We start from the raw sequence: 25,412 nt of genomic DNA, 5'->3' as shown, positions 1-25,412 counted from the left end.
GTAACACGTGGCTTGGCATTGTCTTTCTGAAATAAGTAGGGGCGTCCATGATAACGTTGCTTGGATGACAACATATGTTGCTCCAAAACCTGTATGGACCATTCAGCATCAATGGTGCATTCACAGATGTGTAAGTTACCCATGCCTTGGGCACTAATACACACCCATACCATCACAGATGCTGGCTTTTGAACTTTGCGCCTATAACAATCCGCATGGTTATTTTCCTCTTTGTTCCGGAGGAAACCACGCCCACAGTTTCCAAATATAATTTGAAATGTGAACTCGTCAGACCAAAGAACACTTTTCCACTTTGCATCGGTCCATCTTAGATGAGCTCGGGCCCAGCAAAGCCAGCGGTGTTTCTAGTGTTGTTGATAAATGGGTTTTGATTTGCAAAATAGAGTTTTAACTTTTGATGCAGTATCACCTGAGGGGTCAAAGGTCAGCAATATCATCGCTTACGTGCAGTGATTTCACCAGATTCTCTGAACCTTTTGATGATTTTACGGACCGTAAATGGTAAAATCCCAATATTCCTTGCAATAGCTCGTTGAGAAATGTTCTAAAACTGTTTGACAATTTTCTTACAAATTGGTGACCCTCGCCCCCATCCTTGTTTGTGAATTACTTATTTCATGGAAGCTGCTTTTATACCCAATCATGGCACCCACATGTTCCCAATTAGCCCGCACACCTGTGGGATGTACCGAATAAGTGTTTGATGAGTATTTCTCAACTTTATCAGTATTTATTGCCACCTTTCCCAACTACTTTGTCACATGTTGCTGGCATCAAATTCTAAAGTTAATGATTATTTACATTAAAAATAATGTTTATCAGTTTGAACATCAAATATGCTGTCTTTGTAGCATATTTAACTGAATATGGGTTCAAAATGATTTGCAAATGATAGTATTCAGTTTGTATTTACATCTAACACAATTTCCGAACTCATATGGAAACAGGGTTTGTACTTTGTTGTACATGTTTTCGTTTCACTCCAATCAGCACAAAGTTAATGTGTTGAAACAATAGTTTATTGCCAGTGTAAAATGTCATGTTACAAATCATGACAATGGTTTGAATAAGGAAGGGCTATACAATTCAACTGATTGAATTTGAACAGTAGCATCCACACACCACAAGGTTAACGACTAAACTTAAAGGGAAACTAGTTTTGTTTTGTTTTTGTTTTTTATAGATTTGTCTGTCCACAATCCTGTCAAACACATGTCTTTATTGGTGGGTGGGGTGGGGGTGTTAAAGATGATTAAAAAAAAAAAGATGCTGCTAATGGGAGTCACTATTGTAGCCTTTAAAGCCCTCTAAAACAACTTCAAAACTTTTTGTATACACGCAAGAATATATATAATATGTAATGTACACAATATTTACCATATTTTGGACATTTTTATCAATACCGGAACTTCTTTCCTCATCACATTCATTTCTGTTTTTATCGCATTGCACTTCCGGTAACGAATAAGTATTTTTACTTCTGGGGGAAAAAAAGGCTTGTGTGTGTTCTAATCATGGCAGATTTGATAACAGAAGACAAACACGACTATTTCAGGACAAATTATTGACAGCAACCTTGTTTTTTAACCTAACTATATGGAGGCTTAACTGCTGCTTATACAAGCGAGCACAAAGAAGAAGGTGGAACGTTGGAGCAGACAAAAGCAACGAGTGAGGTCGGCATGACTTGGTCACCATGTAATTGTGGAGCTTTGAGCCAAGCAATGCCACAAATAATGGAGTGCTTTGGTCCCCGACCAGCTTGACCAAGCAACTGTCCATCGAGCAAGTCCGTATAAGCTCGTGATGCATTCAGCACATCACTGTACAACTACAGTACACATGTTGTCGAGCTAGCTGTGTACAAACAAAACATGAAATATGGGCTAATACTTCACAGGTACCGTAATATGATCATGTTTTTTTTAGTCAGTATAGATTGTTGTCCTATCGTATTGCTGTGTGTTACAAATCAAAAAGCCCTTTAGCTATTGATGCAGTTGCTAGCATATCTCTTGCCGTAGCTGGTTTACAACTGATGCGGTAGAGTGCCGTTGTGTTAGTATGGTAGAAAGAGTTCTCTTCCAATAAAAATGTTGCGCCATGTTGGTTATTATACAGGGCACGGAACGTAAATAAAATATTTTTTGATTTTTAAAAGCATTTTCAAAGTAATTTAGAGGCAAACTGAATTGCTCCCATTAGTCGCATTGCTAACCACCAAGAACAAGCCAATTACTACAAGTTAGAATGCCCTTAAAACTAAAAACATTTGTCTTCGTGTTGCTGATAAGGATTGTGAACGATAGGCAAGTTTCCAAAAAAAAGTGCAGTTCCCTTATAACACTTGAAGTTCCCCTTATTATAGCTCATGACAAAAATAAAAAAATATCAATATTAAATTATAGTTGAGTCATTCTGAGTTTTTAACTGTGAAAGTTCATTTAAATTTTATTGTAATTTGTTGTGTATTTTAACATGGAAAAAAGTTACCATGGAAAAGTCAATGCTACTTTTCTGGTGTGAAGACCTCATTCAAGTTTCGTGTGGAGCGCAAAAAAAAGCTGCTAAAGTGTTCTTAACACTCTTCAGAACACTTGGTACACTTCATTGTAAGTTTCAATGAACACTTTAAATTTATATATATGTTCTAATCCCATTCATTTCGTCCAGCATTATGCCGTTGTCGGAAGTTAATCGGTACACATTTCAAATCAGTTCATTCAATCCAAGTCAATGGTGCACACAATTTGCTACTAAAATCGCACTCTTCAAAATCTTTTAAAAATGATTTATTGAATATATTATTCTGTGTTGAAGGTCATGAATTGTGGGATTAGTGTATCGCTGCTGCCCTATTTGCAAGCACATCATCAAACTCTACTCTCTGCACGCAGCCGTCCTCGTTCTCTGCTGGACGGAATTTACAAAACTTTAAACATAGCTGCCGGGTCGGTACAATAGACCACATACTTTTCTTTTTCTTCAAGTGTTTTAATTAAGTGTTTTACTGTAATCTACCATGTACTTTATGTACGATGTCAGTGATAGTGTTGGTATATGATCTGACTTAAAGTCAAATCAAATAAGAGTCGAAGAAAGGAACTTGTTCGTAACCCAAGGACCACCTGCACTTAAATCCCCTTCCTAAAGATGGTGTTTGGATTGTTTGCTTGTTTGGTTTGACAGGCCCAACAAGAAGTGCCTTCATGGCTAGAGGAGTCTGCATTCAATGGTTCTACAACCAGCTTCCATCAACCTGGCAAGAACTTTACCTCCTCAGACTCAAGGAAGGTTGTCTTTTTTTTCTGCTTTCACTTTTTCAAAGATAAGTGGTAGAAAATGGATTGATGGATGGAATTTCAACTTTCTCACATTTTTCTCTCGACTGTCCTCAGACTCATCATGGAGGTTTTGAGAAAAGCCAGCCACCAGCTCAGGTTGCAGCTAATGATGAAGAAGATTGGGAGTAGAAGTGCTTCATTTTGTGGCTTGATTGTTTATTCACCGCAGTTTAGTTTGGAGTGTGGGGAAAAAGTTTTGTCTGTAAAAATGTAAAGGGTAGTGTAAAGTGTATTATCTACAGGATTTGGAAAGCGCATTTATTTTTTTATGATAGCGTTACTAAACTTTAGATCTTGAACCATGGCAATGTGGGGAAATTGGAGAACTAAGAGTGCTCTTATTTTGTTTTCTACTGGAATTCTCAATAAATTTGTTCAAAGCATGCCAAGTGAATTACATCAAGTTAATTGTATTACCTAACATGGTTTATTTGAGGTTCCCATGTCCATATTCAATATGCAAAGTCATTAAAATCTTAAAGTGTTCCAAAAATGTTTTATATTGTGGAAAAAGTTATATATTCGAGTCATGGTGTCACCCTTAGAATCGTAATACCGTTGTATTACAATGTCATGAAACAAATACTGAATCGAAGTCATAGATGTATGTCAGTGCTTCTGAAAGCGAGAAGGCCCACCACGATGGAGGTCAAATTAGAGAATGAAATAAACATCTTAACTAGAGATGTTCGATAGAATAGAAAGTACTTCATTGATCCCTGGGGGAAATTCAGCACCACAGTTCGCTCACAATAATAATATATGACATATATATATATATAATATATGAATAATATGAATATATTCTGCATATATCCTCCATTTAAGTGCAGTCAAGAAGGAACATATGCATTATACAGTCTGATGGCTGTCGGTATGAAGGACCTCCTGTGTTGTTCCGTGTTATATTTTGGGAGTCTTATCCTTCCACTGAACGTGCTCATTCTCTCCTCAAGGTCCGATTGTAGTGGTTGGGAGGTGTTGTCCATAATGGCTAAAAGTTTTGCTAGACTTCTCTCTGAAACCACCGCCAGAGTCCAGCTCTACTCCCACCACGTTACTGGCCTTCTCTACCAACTTGTCCAGTCTGTTTGTGTCCCTCACTCTCAGCCCGCTGCCACGGCGCACAAGAAAGCGCTCGCCACCACCGACTCGGAGAACATCTTCAACATCTTTGTACAGACGTTGAAGGATCTTAGCCTCCTGAGGAAGTAGAGGCGGCTCTGTCCCTCCTTGTAGAGGGCCTCAGCGTGTTTTGACCCATTCAGCTTGTTGTCAATGTGTACTTTGTGGTATTTATAATCCTCAACCATGTCCACCTCGACCTCCCTGATGGAATCGGGGGTCGCCAGTAGTACTCCTTCCCAGGTCCACAACAAGCTCCTTGGTCTTCGTCACATTGAGCTGGAGGTGGTTCTATCCACACCATGTGACAAAGTCCTCCACCAGTGCCCTGTATCATGATAACAGCTTTTTTTACCGATATTCCGATATATACAGTCGTGGAATTAACACATTATTATGCCTAATTTTGTTATGATGCCCCACTTGATGCATTTAACAATGTTTTCCAAAATAATTCAAGTTGTGGAAAAAAATGCCAACATGGCACTGCCATATTTATTATTGAAGTCACAAAGTGCATTACTTTTTTTTAACATGCCTCAAAACAGCAGCTTGGAATTTGGGACATGCACTACCTGAGAGAGATCATGAGGAGGTTGGAGGAGGGGGGGGGCAAGCGGGGATGTATATTGTAGCGTCCTGGAAGAGTTAGTGTTGCAAAAGGTTCTCGGTATTTGGTCTGTTGTGTTTATGTTGTATTACGGTGCAGATGTTCTCCTGAAATGTGTTTGTCATTCTTGTTTGGTGTGGGTTCACAGTGTGGCGCATATTTGTAACCGTGTTCAAGTTGTTTATACGGCAACCCTCAGTGTGACCTGGATGGCTGTTGAACAAGCATGCATTAACTTGTGAATGTGAAAAGTTGTAGATATGTGACTGAGCCGGCACGCAAAGGCAATGTCTTTTAGGTTTATAGGCGGTCTGTATTTCTCCATACGTCCTTGTACAAAGCAACGTTTTAAGAATTCATAAATTTTACTTTTTGAAACCAATACCGATAATTTGCAATATTACATTTTTAAGCATTTATTGGCCAATAATATCGGCAGTCCGGTAATCGGACATCCCTAATCATAACACAAGTCCTGTTAATTAAAATAGTACATTTTCAATTGAATATATTCAACTTTTTAATCATATGATTTGAATATTTCATGTTTTGATTTTTTAATGACTTGAGTATTTCTCGGTTTATCTAACTCGTGTCAGCTCTGCCGACTGACTTCAGTGGCTGAACTTGACTAAACTCTTGAAGCTGCCACACATTCATGCAATAAATCCATCCATCCATCCATTTTCTACCGCTTATTCCCTTTCGGGGTCGCGGGGGACGCTGGCGCCTATCTCAGCTACAATCGGGCGGAAGGCAGGGTACATCAAACAAGAAATTAACTTGGGTGATGGGTGGATGAATGGAGTAAATTGTGAAGTCGCACAAATACTGCATTATTTAATAGTTAAATATATAAATCGCATTTATCCACATTCACCTTAAAAGTACACAGCGTGTGTGTATATATTTATTTATTTATATATATATATATTTATACAAACAGTATATGTGTGTGTGTGTATGTATATATGTGTATAGGTATATATAAACATTAAATGCTGACAAAAACAGTGAACTAAACAGCACATGAAGTAACGAATTTAGTCCAAACTGTCATGTGGATAATGACACCACATGCTTTAACAGAGTTATACCTACCCGGTGGGAGTTTTCCTTGCCCTTATGTGGGCTCTACCGAGGATGTCGTTGTGGTTTGTGCAGCCCTTTGAGACACTAGTGATTTAGGGCTATATAAATAATCATTGATTGATACGTGACACATTATTTAATAGTCATTACATTTTTAATGGAAAGTATGAACTATATTGCCCACCATTCAATTTGGAGGATAGATTCAGCCTGTTCAACTATCTGCTTTGCTGAGTGTGAGAATAATCACAAATAAGTAAATGGCAGGAGAGGGCGATTATTGATTGACCAATAATTGAGATCTAGCATCAAAAAGACACGTTAGTGGTAATATGAATAAGACTATGACTTAATGTTAAATAAGAGTGTAATATGTGAGGGAATTTATGTATTACAATATTATTCCCTTTTAAATGACGACACTTAGTATAACGTCATAAAGGCATGCACTTTCCACTTGGGAAGCAGAATGAGGAGACAGATTCTTCCTGTCCCAGTATCGACGGCGGACTTCCGGTTTGCCTTGTGTACACCTGATTGGTCACTTTTTTATGCAAGCATTTCAACGTTGCCAGTAGGTAAGAGCACATTTTTGCACTTGTACGATAAACTCACTGCCTCAATGATTTATATAATGTTAATCCCGCGACCCCGAAAGGGAATAAGCGGTAGGAAATGGATGGATGGATAATCCTTCAGTACATGGCCATCAGCAGACGCTGTGCATTGTCTCACGTCCTTACAGCCAGCTAAGGAAGGTGAGCTTGTTTCCAACATTGTTAGTTGATAGATTGCAACTTTTATAAGTAAATTGCACAGTGCAGTACATATTTCGTACAATTGACCACTAAATGGTAACACCCAAATAAGCTTTTCAACTTGTTTAAGTCGGGGTCGATGTTAATCAATTCATGGTACAAATATATACTATCAGCATAATACAGTCATCACACAAGTTAATCATCAGAGTTTATACATTGAATTATTTACAATCGGAGGATGCAGGGTAGGTTGGTAACGTTGATCAGCATATTTCAGTCATCAAAAGTTCTATCTGAAAAAAGGACATTGTGACAGTGTAGGTCTCACTTGGAAGGATATGTAAAGCGAAAGGTGAACATAGTGAGCTCAGAAAGCATACGATTTGATTATTTACAATTCGGGGAGGGGTTTGGCCTTAGGTTGTAGCTGCATGGAGGTGTTCTTTTAGTGCAGTTTTGAAGGAGGATAGAGATGCACTTTCTTTTATACCTGTTGGGAGTGCATTCCATATTGATGTGGCATAGAAGGAGAATGAGTTAGAACCTTTGTTACTATATACCAGGGGTCGGGAACCTTTATGGCTGAGAGAGACATATGAAAGCCAAATATTTTTCAAATTTATTTTCATAAGAGTCATATAATATGTTTTTAAACACGGAATACAACTAAATGCGTGCACCATCCGCCAAGGAGCCGCCTAGGTCTGCTGGCCATCGAGAGTCGACACTTTTTAAATCCCTGGAAAAGACGCCTTCTTGGTACGACAGGGTTTTTGGATGATTGAGACTTTTATTAGTAGATTGCACTGTACAGTACATATTCCGTACAATTGACCACTAAATGGTAACACCCCAAAAACTTTTTCAACTTGTTTAAGTTGGGGGTCCACGTTAATCAATTCATGATATGGTCACAGATCACTTTCTTAAAAAGGAATGGAGGGTAGAATTTAAAGGCCTACTGAAATGAGATTTTCTTATTCAAACGGGGATAGCAGGTCCATTCTATGTGTCATACTTGATCATTTCGTGATATTGCCATATTTTTGCTGAAAGGATTTAGTAGAGAACATCCACAATAAAGTTCGCAACTTTTGGTGCTGACAAAAAAGCCATGCCTTTACCGGAAGTCGCAGACGATGATGTCACAAGTGTGGGGGCTCCTCACATATTCACATTGATTTTAATGGGAACCTCCAACAAAAGTCGCAGACGATGACGTCACAAGTGTGGGGGCTCCTCACATATTCACATTGATTTTAATGGGAGCCTCCAACAAAAAGTGCTACTCGGACCGAGAAAACAGCAATTCCCCCATTAATTTGAGCGAGGATGAAAGATGTGTGTTTGAGTCTATTGATAGCGACGGACTAGAGAAAAAAAAAAAACGCGATTGCATTGAGACGGATTCCGATGTTTTTAGAGACTTTTACTAGGATAATTCTGGGAAATCCCTTATCTTTCAATTGTGTTGCTAGTGTTTTAGTGAGTTTAACAGTACCTGATAGTCGGAAGTGTACGTCCACGGGTGTGTTGACGCCTACGTCTAAGGGGTGTCGACGGCAGCTGTACGGACGGCACAAGCTCAGCTGATATCCGGTAAGTGGCAACTTTTTAACCACAATTTTCTCACCGAAACCTGCTGGTTCACATTTGTTCAGGAACCATGTTCGCTTGACCGCGCTCTGATCCATAGTAAAGTTTCAGCTCCGGGTATTTTAAACAAGGAATCACTGTGTGTTTGTGTGGCTAAAGGCTAAAGCTTCCCAACTCCATCTTTCTACTGTGACTTCTCCAATATTAATTGAACAAATTTCAAAAGATTCAGCAACACAGATCTCCAAAATACTGCGTAATTATGCGGTTAAAGCAGACGACTTTTAGCTGTGTGTGTGTGCAGCGCTCATATTTCCAAAAAACCTGTGACGTCTTGCGTACACGTCATCATTACACGACGTTTTCAAGACGAAACTCCCGGTAAATTTAAAATTGCAATTTATTAAACTAAAAAGGCCGTATTGGCATGTGTTGCAATGTTAATATTTCATCATTGATATATAAACTATCAGACTGCGTGGTGGGTAGTAGTGGGTTTCAGTAGGCCTTTAAGTATAAATAAACCAACACATTTTATGATGTGGGCTGAAATTGAGCTTCCCCTCCTTGAGAGACCAGCATCCGCCACTGTTACATAGATATTTATAAAATAATATAGAGTACAGTGCACACACAATATCAAAAGGTGGCGGTAATGCACACCGGAAGGTTACTTGCCAACCGCCATTAAACCAAAGAAGAAGAATTCTAGTGCGTTTATTTGTCATGTCCACCGGAACTTGCACACTGCATGTGTAACAGAGTTCTGGCTCCATAACTTACATCGCTGTGACATTTATTTGCAACAACATAAAGGGACAGTGGAAGTTGCCCGTGTTTATTGTTTGAGTCGGCAATGGAGCGAAGTGTGAAACGTAAGGTAAGAACAAAAACTCGTTTTAAATGACCGTGCTTAAATGCTTCATCAGTTCATTAAGTTAAGGCTCGTCCCAGATGTTTGGATATTGGGTTGCTGGTGGCTAAAGTGTACACATTCATTTTTATTTTGATTATTATAAAATTTTTATATATGTTTTTACATTCTGCAATTTGGCGCCTACTCAAAAGATGGCCCCCCAGGCGGCTGCCTGCTTCGTTCGTCCAGAAAGCTGGCCTTGCACACAGGGGCGTCACTAGACCTAATACTGTACTGGGGCACACCTGGGGCACAAATAATTCATGTTAGCGTGCAAAGCGCGCAAGCAAAAACATTTTTAGCACTTATTTATCATAAAAAATACATAAATAGTGCTTTAAACTATGAAATCATATCCGATTATGTTGTATGGATCTTTGAATGACCACCTGAAATTAACTAATGCATTTGGCCTACTTGTGCACTTTTTTACTCCAGACTTCTAAACTGCTACTGGTAAAAGCAAAAAGGAAGAGCAATGAATCTTTTTGAAATATTTATTGCAGTCATCATCTGCAAATTTAACATCCACAACTCACCTCTGCTCTTGCTCATCAACTTCCATCTCTCCCTCACCTCTTCCTGCACTCTGCTGCTCCACTTTGTCTGGACAGACATGGACATTTTACAGTAACTGTTATACAGTTGACCAGTGGTTCCCAACTGGTGGGTCGTGACATAAAAGTGGATTGTGTCATTTTCAGTGAGTCGCAGTCGGATGTGTGCATGAAAAAAAAAAGTTTAGGGAGAAAAAAATCAAATTGTGGCAACAAAACCAGATATTTTTAGCCATTTTTTTAGTCTCTATTAGTGAGTATTTTAGCAAAAGGCAAACCGACTAACAAGTTGGAAGAGGACTCAGGACAGACATGGAAATATATATATTTTTTAAATCTAAATGGGGCAACAAAACTCGATATTTTCAGCCATCTTTCTGGTAACAAATACAGAAATGTTACTATTTTTTCTGGAAACAAAAGCAGATGCTTTAGCTGTAGCCATTTTTCTGGTGACTAAACAAGATTATTTTAGTCAAAGACAAACCGATTAACAAGACAAGTCTACTGTGCTATTTTTCTGTGAAATAAACTTGAACGATTTAAAAATTTGGCTCACGACTTGATGATATGGAAAAATGTTTTTCTTCCTGAAGATAAACCATTTGAGAAGCACTCAACTCACACATGCTTACTCAAAATCATCATTGATGCAGAGGTCCTGCGCAGAACCAGCAGACGATGTGTGTTTTAATGGTAGCCTATCTGAACGCAAGTACAATTAGGAAGCTCCTTAGGTCCTTTACTTTTTATTATTTTTACTAATGATCCTTCCTTGTGTTACAACAAACACCAATATGGTTATGTATGCAGATGACACAACTCTATACAGCACTGCCTTTACCTTAAATGATCTAGAAAATAACTTAAATCAGGACCTGGAGAGTGTCACGCTGGGTAAATGATAATAAACTTGTTGTGAATATTGGCAAAACAAAACGTATTCTTTTTGTATCCAGGCATATGCTTGTTGAAGACTCTCAGCTTCACATTTCAATGTCAGATATACCTGTTGTGCAGGTCAAAAAAGCAAAACTGCTTGGTGTGCTATTAGACAGTCAACTGTCATGGTCAGATCATATCGATAGTATTTTAATGAAAATGGGAAGAGGTTTAGCTATGATCAGAAAGTGCTCCTCCTCCTTGACATCCTCAACAATGGGTAAAGTTATACAGTCCTTGGTTTTCTGTCATCTTCATTAATGTCCTATAATATGGTCCGCTACAACTAAGTTTGACCTGAACAAACTTCAACTTGTTCAAAACAGAGCAGCTAGACTGTTACTTAAATGTTCATTGCGCATTTATGCATTCACGCCTGTCCTGTTTGTCTGTTGAACAAAAGATGCAGTGTAGTCTCATGTTCTTCAGAACTATCATGTTAGATCAATCACCAGATTACTTTTAGAAACAGTTTTTAAAATCAACTAAAACACACATTCATGACACTAGAAATGCCAGCAATGGCTATTTGGCACTTCCTGCTCCCAGGACCAATCTCCTTAAACATACAGTCATGTATAGATGTATATCATTCTGGAATATATTGCCATCACACATTAATCTCTCACAAAGTAAATTGTCATTCAAGACAGCTTTGAAGATACACCTATTGCAGCTGCCCACATGACACGGCGTGAATTTTTAATACTGTTTTTAACTAGTTATTTTATCTTATGTTGTATTTTTCCATTGTATGTTGGGTAATGCATGTATCCTTTGTATGCTCCTAGGAAGACTGGCAGTCGCCTTGGTGTCAGCTAATGGGGATCCATTCAATAAACAATAAACAATAACCAACATTATGTTTCATGTTCATTAGAAATTCCCCCGACAGCTCATACAGCAAATGAATATGTTTGTCTTGATACAAGGAATAACGTTAGCTAACTTAGCATGAACTTAAGACAATGATGTTGCCTAGCTAGCTAGGACTTCACTTACATCTCTCATTCCTCGCTGCTTCTTCCCTGCTGCGGGCGAATAACTTTCTGCCATCCATCTAGAAGTTACAGTTTGAGTCAAATCAAAATCAAAATAATATAATTAACAAATTGTTGTTGGCTAACGTTACCTACCTCACGCAGTGATTCGCATCCTCTCTCTCTCTCTCTCTCTCTCAACTGAAGTCTCGATCCACACGTGAATAAATTACCATATTATTTAGCCATGTGCTCATTGTTACGTGGACTGAATACAGTAGCAATCAATTACCATACTAAGTAGTATGTGCGCAGTAGTCTATGTTATGTGGACTTAAAACTCTGAAGCGTTTTTTTTTATTGGTGAAATTTTTACTGGGGCACTGCAGATCAACACTGGGGCATGTGCCCCAGTGAAATATGTCTAACGAGGCCCCTACTTGCACAAAACAACACACATATTTATGTAGCTTAAATTCAGGCACATTTTGCATAGATTGTTTTACAGAATATCTTCAAGACACCTTTTGACCTTCTCTTCAGAATGCCCCGCTTCGTGGGCGGTCTTATTTTCGTGCTTCTACTTTGACTACGTCTCCTTCCTGTCAATCATGTTTTAGTTTTTATTGCTTCCATATGGAGTCCACTGATGTAAGTTGAAAGTAGGGCTGGGCAATATTACCTTTTCGTAATATCTCGATATTTTTAGGCCATATAACGATACACAATATATATCTCGATATTTTGCCTCAGCCTTGAATTAACACTTGATGCATTTAATCACACCAGAATGATGATTCTATGTGTCTACATTAAAACATTCTTGTTCATACTGCATTAATATATGCTCATTTTAAACTTTCATACAGAGAAGGAAATCACAACAAAGTCAATTGACCAATGTTGTAGGTACAATACCCCATCCCATCCATCCATTTCCTACCGCTTATTCCCTTTTGGGGTAGCGGGGTGCGCTGGCGCCTATCTCAGCTACCAATGTGAGCAATTTGCAAAATGCGCAACCGCATTTTGCAAATTTGTATAATGCGCAATCTTTTTGCAAATTGCTACCAGCTATATATTTGAATAATGTGTGGTGCACATTTTGCAAATCAATGGGCGCACTTTGTATAATGCACAATTTTTATAATGCACAATCTTTTTGGCAATTTTGGAAATTGCTTCTAGCTATATATTGATTGTGTTGGAAGTTCTGGCTACTAACCCTAACCTTAACCTGAACCCTAACCCTTGATGCCATCTATGCAGTGTTGGGAGACTGTTTTGCTGTTCTTCTTCTGTTCAATGTAGCTTTCTGTGCAGAATTCTGCAAATTCTTCTTCAGCCGTCCTCAAACCATCCATTTGCACGGTCGCGCCATTTTTAAACAAAATCTCGTCTTGCGATATGCAAATTGCTTGCGCACAATGGAAATGACGTATAATTTGTAAAGTGCGCGAGATTGTTGAAATGCTTACAACACCAATACTGTATTTATTAAACAGCTACTAAGCAGTGGCACAAACATTCGTGTAATTTCCAAAACAGAAAGTGCAAGATTGTCAGAGACATTTTAAAACAAGGTATGAGTGCACTTTTGTGCATGATGTCACTAAGTTGACATATCTAAACAACATTAAATTAAAGTGCACTTTTTTGTACAGAATCCACTACAATAGTTAAAAACAAAGTGCACTTTTGTGCATGATGTCACACAAGATATTTCAAAAACTGTCAAATAATAATGAGCTGCATAATTTGAAATCAAATAGTGTTCGTCCTCCGCCGTGTGGCCGGTTACTGCGGACATTATCTCCTTTTGTTGTTGACTCGTTTTTTCATATGGTGTTGATCTGGAAATGTTTGCCTCGGCATGTTGATGTTGTGGGTGTGTGGCACCGAATGGAGATGTTGACAAGCAGGAACCATGTTCTTCTCTTCATTCTCTAGCAGGTGAGTTTTCAAATGATGCTACATATTTTTGTAGCAACACTTTTGCCTCACACTTGACAAGTTACGGTTGTCTGTTCGACATATTTCCACTTGAAGCCAAACCACCGCCAGACGATGGACCCCCTGCTGTTTTTCTTGGGAATTAATTATTCCTTCGTTTGTTTCCAGATTCGCACCGTCTTTCTCTCGTATTACCACTCGCACGGCTCCGCTGCGATGAGGTGGCGACTTGTCCAGGGTATACCCCGCCTTCCGCCCGATTGTAGCTGAGATAGGCACCAGCGCCCCCCGCGACCCCAAAGGGATTAAGCGATAGAAAATGGATGGATGGATGGATGGATGGACGGCTCCACTAGCATCACAGCTAACGTTACCCATGCCGCTACCTCTCTGCTCCGCAAGGGCGTTAATGTATGTGATGTATGACGTGACAGTATGTGACCCATGTAAGAAGGTGCGCTTGCTGTCTGTGAGAAGGAGACACAAGAAGGAGTGGGAAGAGCCTGTAGTGTAATGCTAGCAGCTAAAAGCAACTGCATGAGAACGTATCCTCGAATATCACTAGTCATTTTTTATATCGCACAGAGACAAACACGCCGTATATCCACTATATTGATATATCGCCCAGCCCTTTTTTAAATATCTTCGCCAAGCATCCATGGTTGGATTTTACATTTCTGGGACTTATGCAGATCCCAAATACTCTGAAAACTACATGTAATGGTGGCGTCAGTTAAATATTTAAATCTGGAAGTGCTCCGTGGCCTGGACCTGTACAACCGAAAAAATTCGATGGATAAGAAGGTAACTGAATAACCAAAAATACCCTAAAAGTGAGTTCGCAAGAATGGTTGTCGATCTTTATGCCAGATATATAAATTAGCTGTTTTTAAATAAAATCTTATTCCTGGTCAATGCCTCTTTTGATTTCCCCAGTGATTGAAAAGCAAGTCTGGTCTGTTAATTTTGCCTTCCCTGTTTTTCTGAATTGGATAGGTGTCATAGAAATTGAATAGATGGATTAAAGCAGGCTTGTAATTGACAGGTGCTAACGCTAGGAAGGCTGGCAGGAGGAGGAGCAAAGGTGCAACAATCCCGGAAACGGTGAGCTATTTGTTTCAGTTATTGCATGTTTTATACATGCCCCAAATACATATTGTACTCACAAATAACTTTTTTTCAATCTCATGGGATCAGAGGTACCAAAACTCCAAGGCAAGCTGAACCTGCATACTCTCTGTATTCATCGGACCCTCAAGAGCAGGTAGTAAAAGAAGAAAGCACAAAAGCGTGAATGCTATCTTAGAGCTTATGGTTTTGCTAACCTGGGCCATTCATCTGGTCAAACATTCATCAAACATTCTTAGAGCAAAGTACAAACCCCGTTTCCACATGAGTTGGGAAATTGTGTTGCATGTAAATATAAACGCACTACAATGATTTGCCAATCATTTTCAACCCATATTCAGTTGAATATGGTACAAAGACAACATATTTGATGTTCAAACTGATAAACATGTTTTTTTTTTTGCAAAAAATCATTAACTTTAGAATTTGATGCCAGCAACACGTGACAAATAAGTTGGGAAAGTTAGCAATAAATACTGATAAAGTTGAGGAATGCTCATCAAACACTTATATGGAACATCCCACACGTGTGCAGACTAATTGGGAACAGTTGGGTGCCATGATTGGGTATAAAAGCAGCTTCCATGAAATGCTAAGTAATTCACAAATAAGGATGGTGTGAGCAAATTGTCGAACAGTTTTAGAACATTTCTCAACGAGCTATTGCATGAAATTTAGGGATTTTAAAATCATCAAAAAGTTCAGAGAATCTGGAAAAATCACTGCACGTAAGCGATGATATTACGGACTTTTGATTCCTCAGGCCGTACTGCATCAAAAAAAACGACATCAGTGTGTAAAGGATATCACCACATGGGCTCAGGAACACTTCATAAAACCACTGTCAGTAACTACAGTTGGTCGCTACATCTGTAAGTGCAAGTTAAAACTACTATGCAAAGCCAAACCCATTCATCAACAATATCCTGGGCCCGAGCTCACCTAAGATGGACTGATGCAAAGTGGGAAGGTGTTCTGTGATCTGACGAGTCCACATTTCAAATTATATTTGGGAACAGAACGACGTGGTGTCCTCCAGAACAAAGAGGAAAATAACCATTCGGATTGTTATAGGCGCAAAGTTCAAAAGCCAGCATCTGTGATGGTATGGGGGTGTATTAGTTTCCTCAGTTCCCAAACGTGTATTGAGTGTTGTTAAAAGAAAAGGTGATGTAACACAGTGGTGAACATACTCTTTCCCAACTACTTTGGCACATGTCGCAGCCATGAAATTCTAAGTTAATTATTATTTGCAAAAAAGATAAAGTTTATGAGTTTGAACATCAAATGTCTGGTCTGTGTAGTGCATTCAATTGAATATGGGTTGAAAGGGATTTGCAAATCATTGTATTCCGTTTATATTTATATCTAACACAATTTCCCAACTCATATGGAAACAGGGTTTGTACATTAGTTGTGATTTCTTGTGAAGAAATCCACATTTGTGTGTATAAATCCATCCATGTCTCTTGTTTCAGGTTGACAGTCTGCATTCTGGACTTGATCGCTGTGCTGCTTTGCTTACTGGCATACTTCAGGTGCACAAGGCAGGTCTGATGGGTTTCCTGTAATCAAAATAAAGTTTGGGTACAATGGTACCTCAGCTTTTGTTTAGAATTCAGTTCTGACTAGGTGTGTAACAATACACAAACAACTCAGTTCGGTACGTACCTCCGCTTAGAGGTCACGGTTCAGTTCATTCTCGGTACAGTAAGAAAACAACAAAATATACATATTTTGGTTATTTATTTACCAAATTTGTAAACAATGGCATAACATACATATAAACAAAGGGTCCATTGCCATGGTTAATGTGGTCAACATACATAAAATAAAAACTAAATGAGATAAAAGCTCAGAATGGTTTCTTAACAAAATCTTTCTACATATAAAGTGCTTTTTTTTAACTGATTGATTGATTGATTGAGACTTTTATTAGTACATTGCACAGTACGGTACATAGTACGGTACAAGATGGCGGCGCCCGGACGGGCTGCGACACTGCGGTGCTCTTGCTAAAGATGGAACATTTGGCGGAAATGCCGGACAGTTCTGCAGACTTCATGGCTGGCTCGCATCGTGGTCACTCCGTGATCACGTACGACCGCCAGACACTTCTGGATATGGACATATTGGGCCGTTTTGGACTGATAGACGCGGGCGTGCTAAACATGCTAACTAGCATGGGGATTCGTCGGCGGCTACGTCCAGCGGCCTGTGAAGCAGCGGAGTCTAGTAGCAGCGGGGGCCGTCTACGGAGCAGACGCCAGCGGTGTGATCGGAAACGCGGATGTCGAGCGGGGCTAAAAACAAAGCAGAAGGCTAATCCCCACAGAACACCACTTTCCTCCATCCCGAAGACGGATTTAGATGGAAAATGCGAGACTACTGGTCTGGGTAAGGAGTCTGTTAAATTAGAACAAGTTTTTTCTGCTTTGAGTGTTTCAGAGTTGGACATGTGTTTTACTGAGGTGGCTAACTATGATGCGTGCAGTTTATCAAAGCAACAAACAAACAATCGGAAAATCCCCGTTACTGAGGTGGCTAACCATGATGCGTGCAGTTTATCAAAGCAACAAACAAACAATCGGAACATTCCCGTCGTATCAATTCCTAGATATGGTCGTAATTATACTAAATGCACTGGGCATAATAAACACAACATTATTAATATTGCTACTACGGATAATTTGATCAAAAATTCCCTAAAACATCCCACTGCCTATAATATAGGTTTTTTAAACATAAGATCATTGTCTCCCAAAACGTTGTTAGTTAATGATATCATCAGAGACAACAATCTTAACGTCATCGGTCTCAGTGAAACCTGGCTTAAACCAAACGACTTTTTTGCGCTAAATGAGGCATGTCCTCCTAACTTTACACATGCGCATATTGCCCGTCCGCTTAAAAGGGGTGGGGGGGTCGCACTAATATACAACGAAAACTTTAACCCTAGTCCTAACATAAATAATAAATATAAATCGTTTGAGGTGCTTACTATGAGGTCTGTCACACCGCTGCCTCTACACCTGGCTGTTATCTACCGCCCCCCAGGGCCCTGTTCGGACTTTATCAATGAATTCTCAGAGTTCGTTGCTGATCTAGTGACACACGCCGATAATATAATCATAATGGGGGACTTTAATATCCATATGAATACCCCATCGGACCCACCGTGCGTAGCGCTCCAGACTATAATTGATAGCTGTGGTCTCACACAAATAATAAATGAACCCACGCATCGCAACGGTAATACGATAGACCTAGTGCTTGTCAGGGGTATCACCGCTTCCAAAGTTACGATACTCCCGTATACTAAAGTATTGTCCGATCATTACCTTATAAAATTCGAGGTTCAGACGCATGTTCGTCAAACTAATAATAATAATAACTGCTATAGCAGCCGCAACATTAATACGGCCACAACGACAACGCTTGCTGACCTACTGCCCTCGGTAATGGCACCATTCCCAAAGTATGTGGGCTCTATTGATAACCTCACTAACAACTTTAACGACGCCCTGCGCGAAACCATTGATAACATAGCACTGCTAAAGTTAAAAAAGGCTCCAAAAAAGCGCACCCCGTGGTTTACAGAAGAAACTAGAGCTCAGAAATTATTATGCAGAAAGCTGGAACGCAAATGGCGCACGACTAAACTTGAGGTGCACCATCAAGCATTTAGTGATGGTTTAATAACTTATAAACGCATGCTTACCTTAGCTAAAGCTAATTATTACTCAAATCTCATCCACCGTAATAAAAACGATCCTAAATTTTTGTTTAGTACGGTAGCATCGCTTACCCAACAAGGGACTCCTTCCAGTAGCTCCACCCACTCAGCTGATGACTTTATGCAATTCTTTAGTAAGAAAATTGAAGTCATTAGAAAGGAGATTAAAGACAATGCGTCCCAGCTACAACGGGGTTCTATTAACACTGACACGATTGTATATACGGCGGATACTGCCCTCCAAAATAGTTTCTCTCGTTTTGAGGAAATAACATTAGAGGAATTGTTACAACGTGTAAATGGAATAAAACAAACAACATGTTTACTTGACCCTCTTCCTGGGAAACTGATCAAGGAGCTCTTTGTATTATTAGGTCCATCAGTGCTAAATATTATAAACGTATCACTTTCCTCGGGCACTGTTCCCCTAGCATTCAAAAAAGCGGTTATTCATCCTCTTCTTAAAAGACCTAACCTCGATCCTGACCTCATGGTAAACTACCGACCGGTGTCTCACCTTCCCTTTATTTCAAAAATCCTTGAAAAAATTGTTGCGGAGCAGTTAAATGAACACTTAGCGTCTAACAATCTATGTGAAACCTTTCAATCCGGTTTCAGGGCAAATCACTCGACGGAGACAGCCCTCGCAAAAATGACTAATGATCTATTGCTAACGATGGATTCTGATGCGTCATCTATGTTGCTGCTCCTCGATCTTAGCGCTGCTTTCGATACCGTCGATCATAATATTTTATTAGAACGTATCAAAACACGAATTGGTATGTCAGACTTAGCCCTGTCTTGGTTTAACTCTTATCTTACTGATAGAATGCAGTGTGTCTCCCATAACAATGTGACCTCGGACTACGTTAAGGTAACGTGTGGAGTTCCCCAGGGTTCGGTCCTTGGCCCTGCACTCTTCAGCATCTACATGCTGCCGCTAGGTGACATCATACGCAAATACGGTGTTAGCTTTCACTGTTATGCTGATGACACCCAACTCTACATGCCCCTAAAGCTGACCAACACGCCGGATTGTAGTCAGCTGGAGGCGTGTCTTAATGAAATTAAACAATGGATGTCCGCTAACTTTTTGCAACTCAATGCCAAAAAAACGGAAATGCTGATTATCGGTCCTGCTAGACACCGAACTCTATTTAATAATACAACTCTAACATTTGACAACCAAACAATTAAACAAGGCGACACGGTAAAGAATCTGGGTATTATCTTCGACCCAACTCTCTCCTTTGAGGCACACATTAAAAGCGTTACTAAAACGGCCTTCTTTCATCTCCGTAATATCGCTAAAATTCGCTCCATTCTGTCCACTAAGGACGCTGAGATCATTATCCATGCGTTTGTTACGTCTCGCCTCGACTACTGTAACGTATTATTTTCGGGTCTCCCCATGTCTAGCATTAAAAGATTACAGTTGGTACAAAATGCGGCTGCTAGACTTTTGACAAGAACAAGAAAGTTTGATCACATTACGCCTGTACTGGCTCACCTGCACTGGCTTCCTGTGCACTTAAGATGTGACTTTAAGGTTTTACTACTTACGTATAAAATACTACACGGTCTAGCTCCATCCTATCTTGCCGATTGTATTGTACCATATGTCCCGGCAAGAAATCTGCGTTCAAAGGATTCCGGCTTGTTAGTGATTCCCAAAGCCCAAAAAAAGTCTGCGGGCTATAGAGCGTTTTCCGTTCGGGCTCCAGTACTCTGGAATGCCCTCCCGGTAACAGTTCGAGATGCCACCTCAGTAGAAGCATTTAAGTCTCACCTTAAAACTCATTTGTATACTGTAGCCTTTAAATAGACTCCCTTTTTAGACCAGTTGATCTGCTGTTTCTTTTCTTTTTCTTCTATGTCCCACTCTCCCCTGTGGAGGGGGTCCGGTCCGATCCGGTGGCCATGTACTGCTTGCCTGTGTATCGGCTGGGGACATCTCTGCGCTGCTGATCCGCCTCGACATCTCTGCGCTGCTGATCCGCCTCCGCTTGGGATGGTTTCCTGCTGGCTCCGCTGTGAACGGGACTCTCGCTGCTGAGTTGGAACCGCTTTGGACTGGACTCTCGCGACTGTGTTGGATCCATTGTGGATTGAACTTTCACAGTATCATGTTAGACCCGCTCGACATCCATTGCTTTCCTCCTCTCTAAGGTTCTCATAATCATTATTGTCACAGACGTCCCACTGGATCATTATTGTCACCGATGTCCCACTGGGTGTGAGTTTTCCTTGCCCTTATGTGGGCCTACCGAGGATGTCGTGGTGGTTTGTGCAGCCCTTTGAGACACTAGTGATTTAGGGCTATATAAGTAAACATTGATTGATTGATATTCCGTACAATTGACCACTGAATGCTAACACCCCAATAAGTTTTTCAACTTGTTTAAGTCGGGGTCCATGTTCATCAACACCGCCCGCCGTTTTTTGTGGACGTTCCATAAATATTTATGTTAAAGATTTCTATTTTTGTGAAGAAATGTTTACAATTAAGTTCATGAATCCAGAAGTAATCATCAACTTAAAGTGCCCTTTTTGGGGATTGTAATAGAGTTACAATCCCCAAAGAGGGCACTTTAAGTTGATGATTACTTCTATGTGTATACATCTTTATTTATAATGGAATCACTTGTTTATGTTTCAACAAGTTTCTAGTCATTTTTATATCTTTCTTTCCAAATAGTTCCAGACAGACCACTAAAAATTTGCAATATTTTGCACTGTTATACAATTTAATAAATCAGAAACTGATGACATAGTGCTGTATTTTACTTCTTTATGTCTTTTTTTCAACTAAAAATGCTTTGCTCTGATTAGGGGTACTTGAATTTAAAAAATGTTCACAGGGGGTACATCACTGAAAAAAGTTTGAGAACCACTGTGTTATGAGTAGCGTATGTGTGTGTGTGGCTCTTTAATATGTGACAGCATGTGAGGTGAGTGTGTGGGCGAACGAGTTGAGGGAGCGGTAGAGTGCGGGAGTGGCTAGTGTTTTGTTGGATTGGCTGTGTGCAAGACCTCAATAAAGCCACGATTTGCAACTAATTGCCGGACTCTTCATTTACCCTGGAGTCCGGAGCTGTGGAGGCCCACTCCCGGGTAGAGTGAAGGGTTTTGCCCCCGAGAATACATCAGCCCTCGAGGAGTGTCTCTCCTGCGCTCCTCAAGTGCAGGGGAGACACTCTGGGAGACGGAAGCAGGAAAGGTGCAACACATGTTTGACGTGTTGTCAGAAGCAGCTGCTGAACAATCTCGGCAAACCTCCGTCCTCCATTGTTGTATTGCGCAGCCAAAGTGTTCCCAAACGGGAGAGCTTAACGAGGCAGGAGGGTCTTCCAGCTCTGGCTTATAGATGTTGTCCTAGCCCGGTTGCTGCTAGCATGTGTACTCCTTCGGTACACATCCGAACCGAACTAAAACCCCCGTAACGAAACGGTTCAATACAAATACACATACCGTTACACCCCTAATTCTGACAAGTCAGGCAAAAACCGAAAAAAAAATGTCCCATGTTATACCGTAAATGCAATTTACGGTAGAATTTGGAGAAGTTTGATTTGACTATCTATGTTGCAGACGAATTGTTGGACACAAAACTCGCGGTGTGGCCGAGCGCCAAAAGAGTAGCTCCAACCAGTTGGCTTTAGCAGGAAGCCTCTCTCACTGCTCTCCCTTAGTTTACTTTTTCTAGATATGTGGCCCCCAATGCTATTGTTAAGTTACCGAACTGTGGACCGGTTCACACCGGGCCGCAAATAAGTTTGTTTTAAATTACAGCCATTTAAATCAGGGGTCTCAGATAATGCGGCCCGCGAGACATTATTTTGCGGCCCCCACCTTAATATGAAAGTTTAATGTTATTATGACCCGCACATGCTGTTCCTCCCTTCCTCGCTTGTCCGCCTTCTCTCGCTCTCTCTCTCTGTCTCTGTCTCTGTCACTGTGTGTGTGTGTCTCTCTCTCGCTCCCTCCCCTGGCGCCGCTAAAAACAGTCCAGGCCGGGGAGACGAGCGGTCCGTAGCTTCCGAAGCACTCCGCCAAGGACCAAGCAACAATACAAAACTATGGTGCACTGGACCCCAGTGCTTATACTCCGGTAGAGAATTGCTGAGCGAATCGGACGTGTAACGCGTTAGTCGTGATGTTAGCTCGTTCGAGGCAAATTGTGCTACCGTAACTGTAAACTCCACTCCAACTAAACATGCTGAAGAGTATGCAAAATACCAGGGAGATGAGAGAGTGAAGCTGGTTGCAAATTTTAAAACCAGTCTACAGAGGCAACAAGATTTCTTCAAGAAAACAACCGAAGAGCGATGCAGCAGTCAAAGCTAGCTACATGGTGAGTGACATAATTGCTAGGGTGGGAAAGCCATTCAAAAAAGGTGAATTTATTAAAAAGTGCACGTTAGATGTTTTTAATAAATATTTTCTTGCTGCCCAGCCTCTTCCAGTTTCTGCAACCAATGGCCCCCCAGGTAAATTGAGTTTGAGACCCCTGCTTTAACATCAATATTTATGGAACATGTCCACAAAAAATCTAGCTGTCAACACTGAATATTTCATTGTTGCATTTCTTTTCACAGTTTATGAACTTACATTCATATTTCGTTGAAATATTACTCAATCCATTTTTTATAAAGGATTTTTAAATAAATCTCACGTACCCCTTGGCATACTTTCAAGTACCCCCAGGGGTACACTACCCCAATTTGAGAACCACTGTTATAGATTATAATTCATGCCTCTCATCTGGATATTAAGATTTCGCCATAAATCTTGAAGTTGTTCATCTGTGACATGCACTTCATACCCAGAGATGGAGACAAACATGCACAACCAAAGACAGTGTCTGCAGGGAGACTTTTCCTTGTTAACCCTTCGTGTGCATCATGATTAATTCTTCATGAAAATGGGAAGATATGATATGTACATCCTATCAGTCATCATCAAAGTGAGAGCAGTTATCGTTTTATGTTGGTAGTTTGTATTTCTTGTTTGGCACTTAGCAATACCGCTACATGATGCTTAGTGTTTCACTAAAGCTGGATTTGTTTAGCAGAACTTATAATACTTGTAGCTCATCCACCTTATATTCATGATCCACAATATGAGTTTATGCATCATCATTTTCCCCAAAGTAATACAAACCCCGTTTCCATATGAGTTGGGGAAATTGTGTTAGATGTAAATATAAAAGGAATACAATGATTTGCAAATCATTTTCAACCCATATCCAATTGAATATGCTACAAAGACAACATATTTGAAGTTAAAACTGATAAACCCTTTTTTTTAAATATTAATCATGAACTTTAGAATTTGAAGCCAGCATCACGTGACAAATAAGTTGGGAAATGTGGCAATAAATACTGATAAAGTTGAGGAATGCTCTTCAAACATTTATTTGGAACATCCCACAGTTGTGCAGGCTAATTGGGAAAAGGTGGGTGCAATGATTGGGTATAAAAGGAGCTTCCATCAAATGCTAAGTAATTCACCAACAAGGATGGGGTGAGGGTCACCAATTTGAAAGCAAATTGTCGAGCAGTTTTAGAACATTTCTCAACAAGCTATTGCAAGGAATTTAGGGATTTTACCATCTACGGTCCGTAAAATCATCAAACAGTTCAGAGAATCTGGAGAAATCACTCCACTTAAGCAATGATATTACGGACCTTTGATCCCTCAGGCGTTACTGCATCAAAAACCGACATTACTGTGTAAAGGATATCACCACATGGGCTTAGGAACACTTCATAAAACCACTGTCAGTAACTACAGTTGGTCGCTACATCTGTAAGTGCAAGTTAAAACTCTACTATGCAAAGCGAAAGCCATTCATGAACAACACCCAGGAACGCCGCTGGCTTCGCTGGGCCCAAGCTCATCTAAGATGGACTGATGCGAAGTGGTAAAGTTTTCTGTGGTCTGACGAGTCCACATTTCAAATTATATCTGGAAACTGTGGATGTGGGGTCCTCCGGAACAAAGAGGAAAATGACCATCCAGATTGTTATAGGCGCAAAGTTCAAAAGCCAGCATCTGTAATGGTATGGGGGTGTATTAGTGCCCAAGGCATGGGTAACTTACACATCTGTGAAGGCACCATTAATGCTGAATGGTCCATACAGGTTTTGGAGCAACATATGTTGTCATCCAAGCAACGTTATCATGGACCCCCTGCTTATTTCAGCAAAACAATGCCAAGCCACGTGTTACATTAGCGTGGCTTCGTCGTAAAAGAGTGCGGGTACTTTCCTGGCCTGCCTGCAGTCCAGACATGACTCTTATTGAAAATGTGTGGCGCATTATAAAGCGTAAAATACGACAGCGGAGAACCCGGACTGTTGAACAACTAAAGCTCTACATAAAACAAGAATGGGAAATAATTCCTCTTTCAAAGCTTCAACAATTAGTTTCCTCAGTTCTCAAACGTTTATTGAGTGTTGTTAAAAGAAAATGTGATGTAACACAGTGGTGCACATGCCCTTTCCCAACTACTTTGGCACGTGTTGCAGCCATGAAATTCTAAGTAAATTATTATTTGCAAAAAAAAATTAAGTTTATGAGTTTCAACATCAAATATCTTGTCTTTGTAGTGCATTCAATTGAATATAGGTTGAAAAGGATTTGCAA

At 40.1% G+C, this 25,412-nt stretch overlaps 2 protein-coding genes across 6 annotated transcripts in view; both read left to right on the top strand.

Moving 5' to 3' along the window:
* Nucleotides 1–3,748, top strand: part of ddx4 (DEAD (Asp-Glu-Ala-Asp) box polypeptide 4) — a 51,760-nt gene extending 48,012 nt beyond the window's left edge. The window contains exons 21-22 of the mRNA XM_061903678.1: nt 3,211–3,315; nt 3,420–3,748. Coding sequence (XP_061759662.1) covers nt 3,211–3,315; nt 3,420–3,494 — 180 coding nt within the window. The 3' untranslated portion in view covers nt 3,495–3,748. The remainder of the gene's footprint in view (nt 1–3,210; nt 3,316–3,419) is intronic.
* Nucleotides 3,749–6,728: 2,980 nt separating this feature from the next.
* ccdc14 (coiled-coil domain containing 14) overlaps nt 6,729–25,412 on the top strand; it is a 33,846-nt gene continuing 15,162 nt past the window's right edge. The window contains exons 1-5 of one of the 5 annotated variants that reach the window (XM_061903666.1): nt 6,729–6,770; nt 6,851–6,950; nt 14,943–15,001; nt 15,095–15,161; nt 16,504–16,576. In XM_061903666.1, the coding sequence (XP_061759650.1) occupies nt 6,876–6,950; nt 14,943–15,001; nt 15,095–15,161; nt 16,504–16,576 (274 nt within the window). In that variant the 5' untranslated portion in view covers nt 6,729–6,770; nt 6,851–6,875. The other 4 variants (XM_061903667.1, XM_061903669.1, XM_061903665.1 and 1 more) reach the window with 4 other exon arrangements.

Source organism: Nerophis ophidion, linkage group LG06 (assembly GCF_033978795.1).
Source record: "Nerophis ophidion isolate RoL-2023_Sa linkage group LG06, RoL_Noph_v1.0, whole genome shotgun sequence".
NCBI classification, from domain to species: Eukaryota; Metazoa; Chordata; class Actinopteri; order Syngnathiformes; family Syngnathidae; genus Nerophis; species Nerophis ophidion.
Note: the sequence above shows the minus strand (reverse complement) of the source record. Positions and strands in the feature narration are given on the sequence as shown.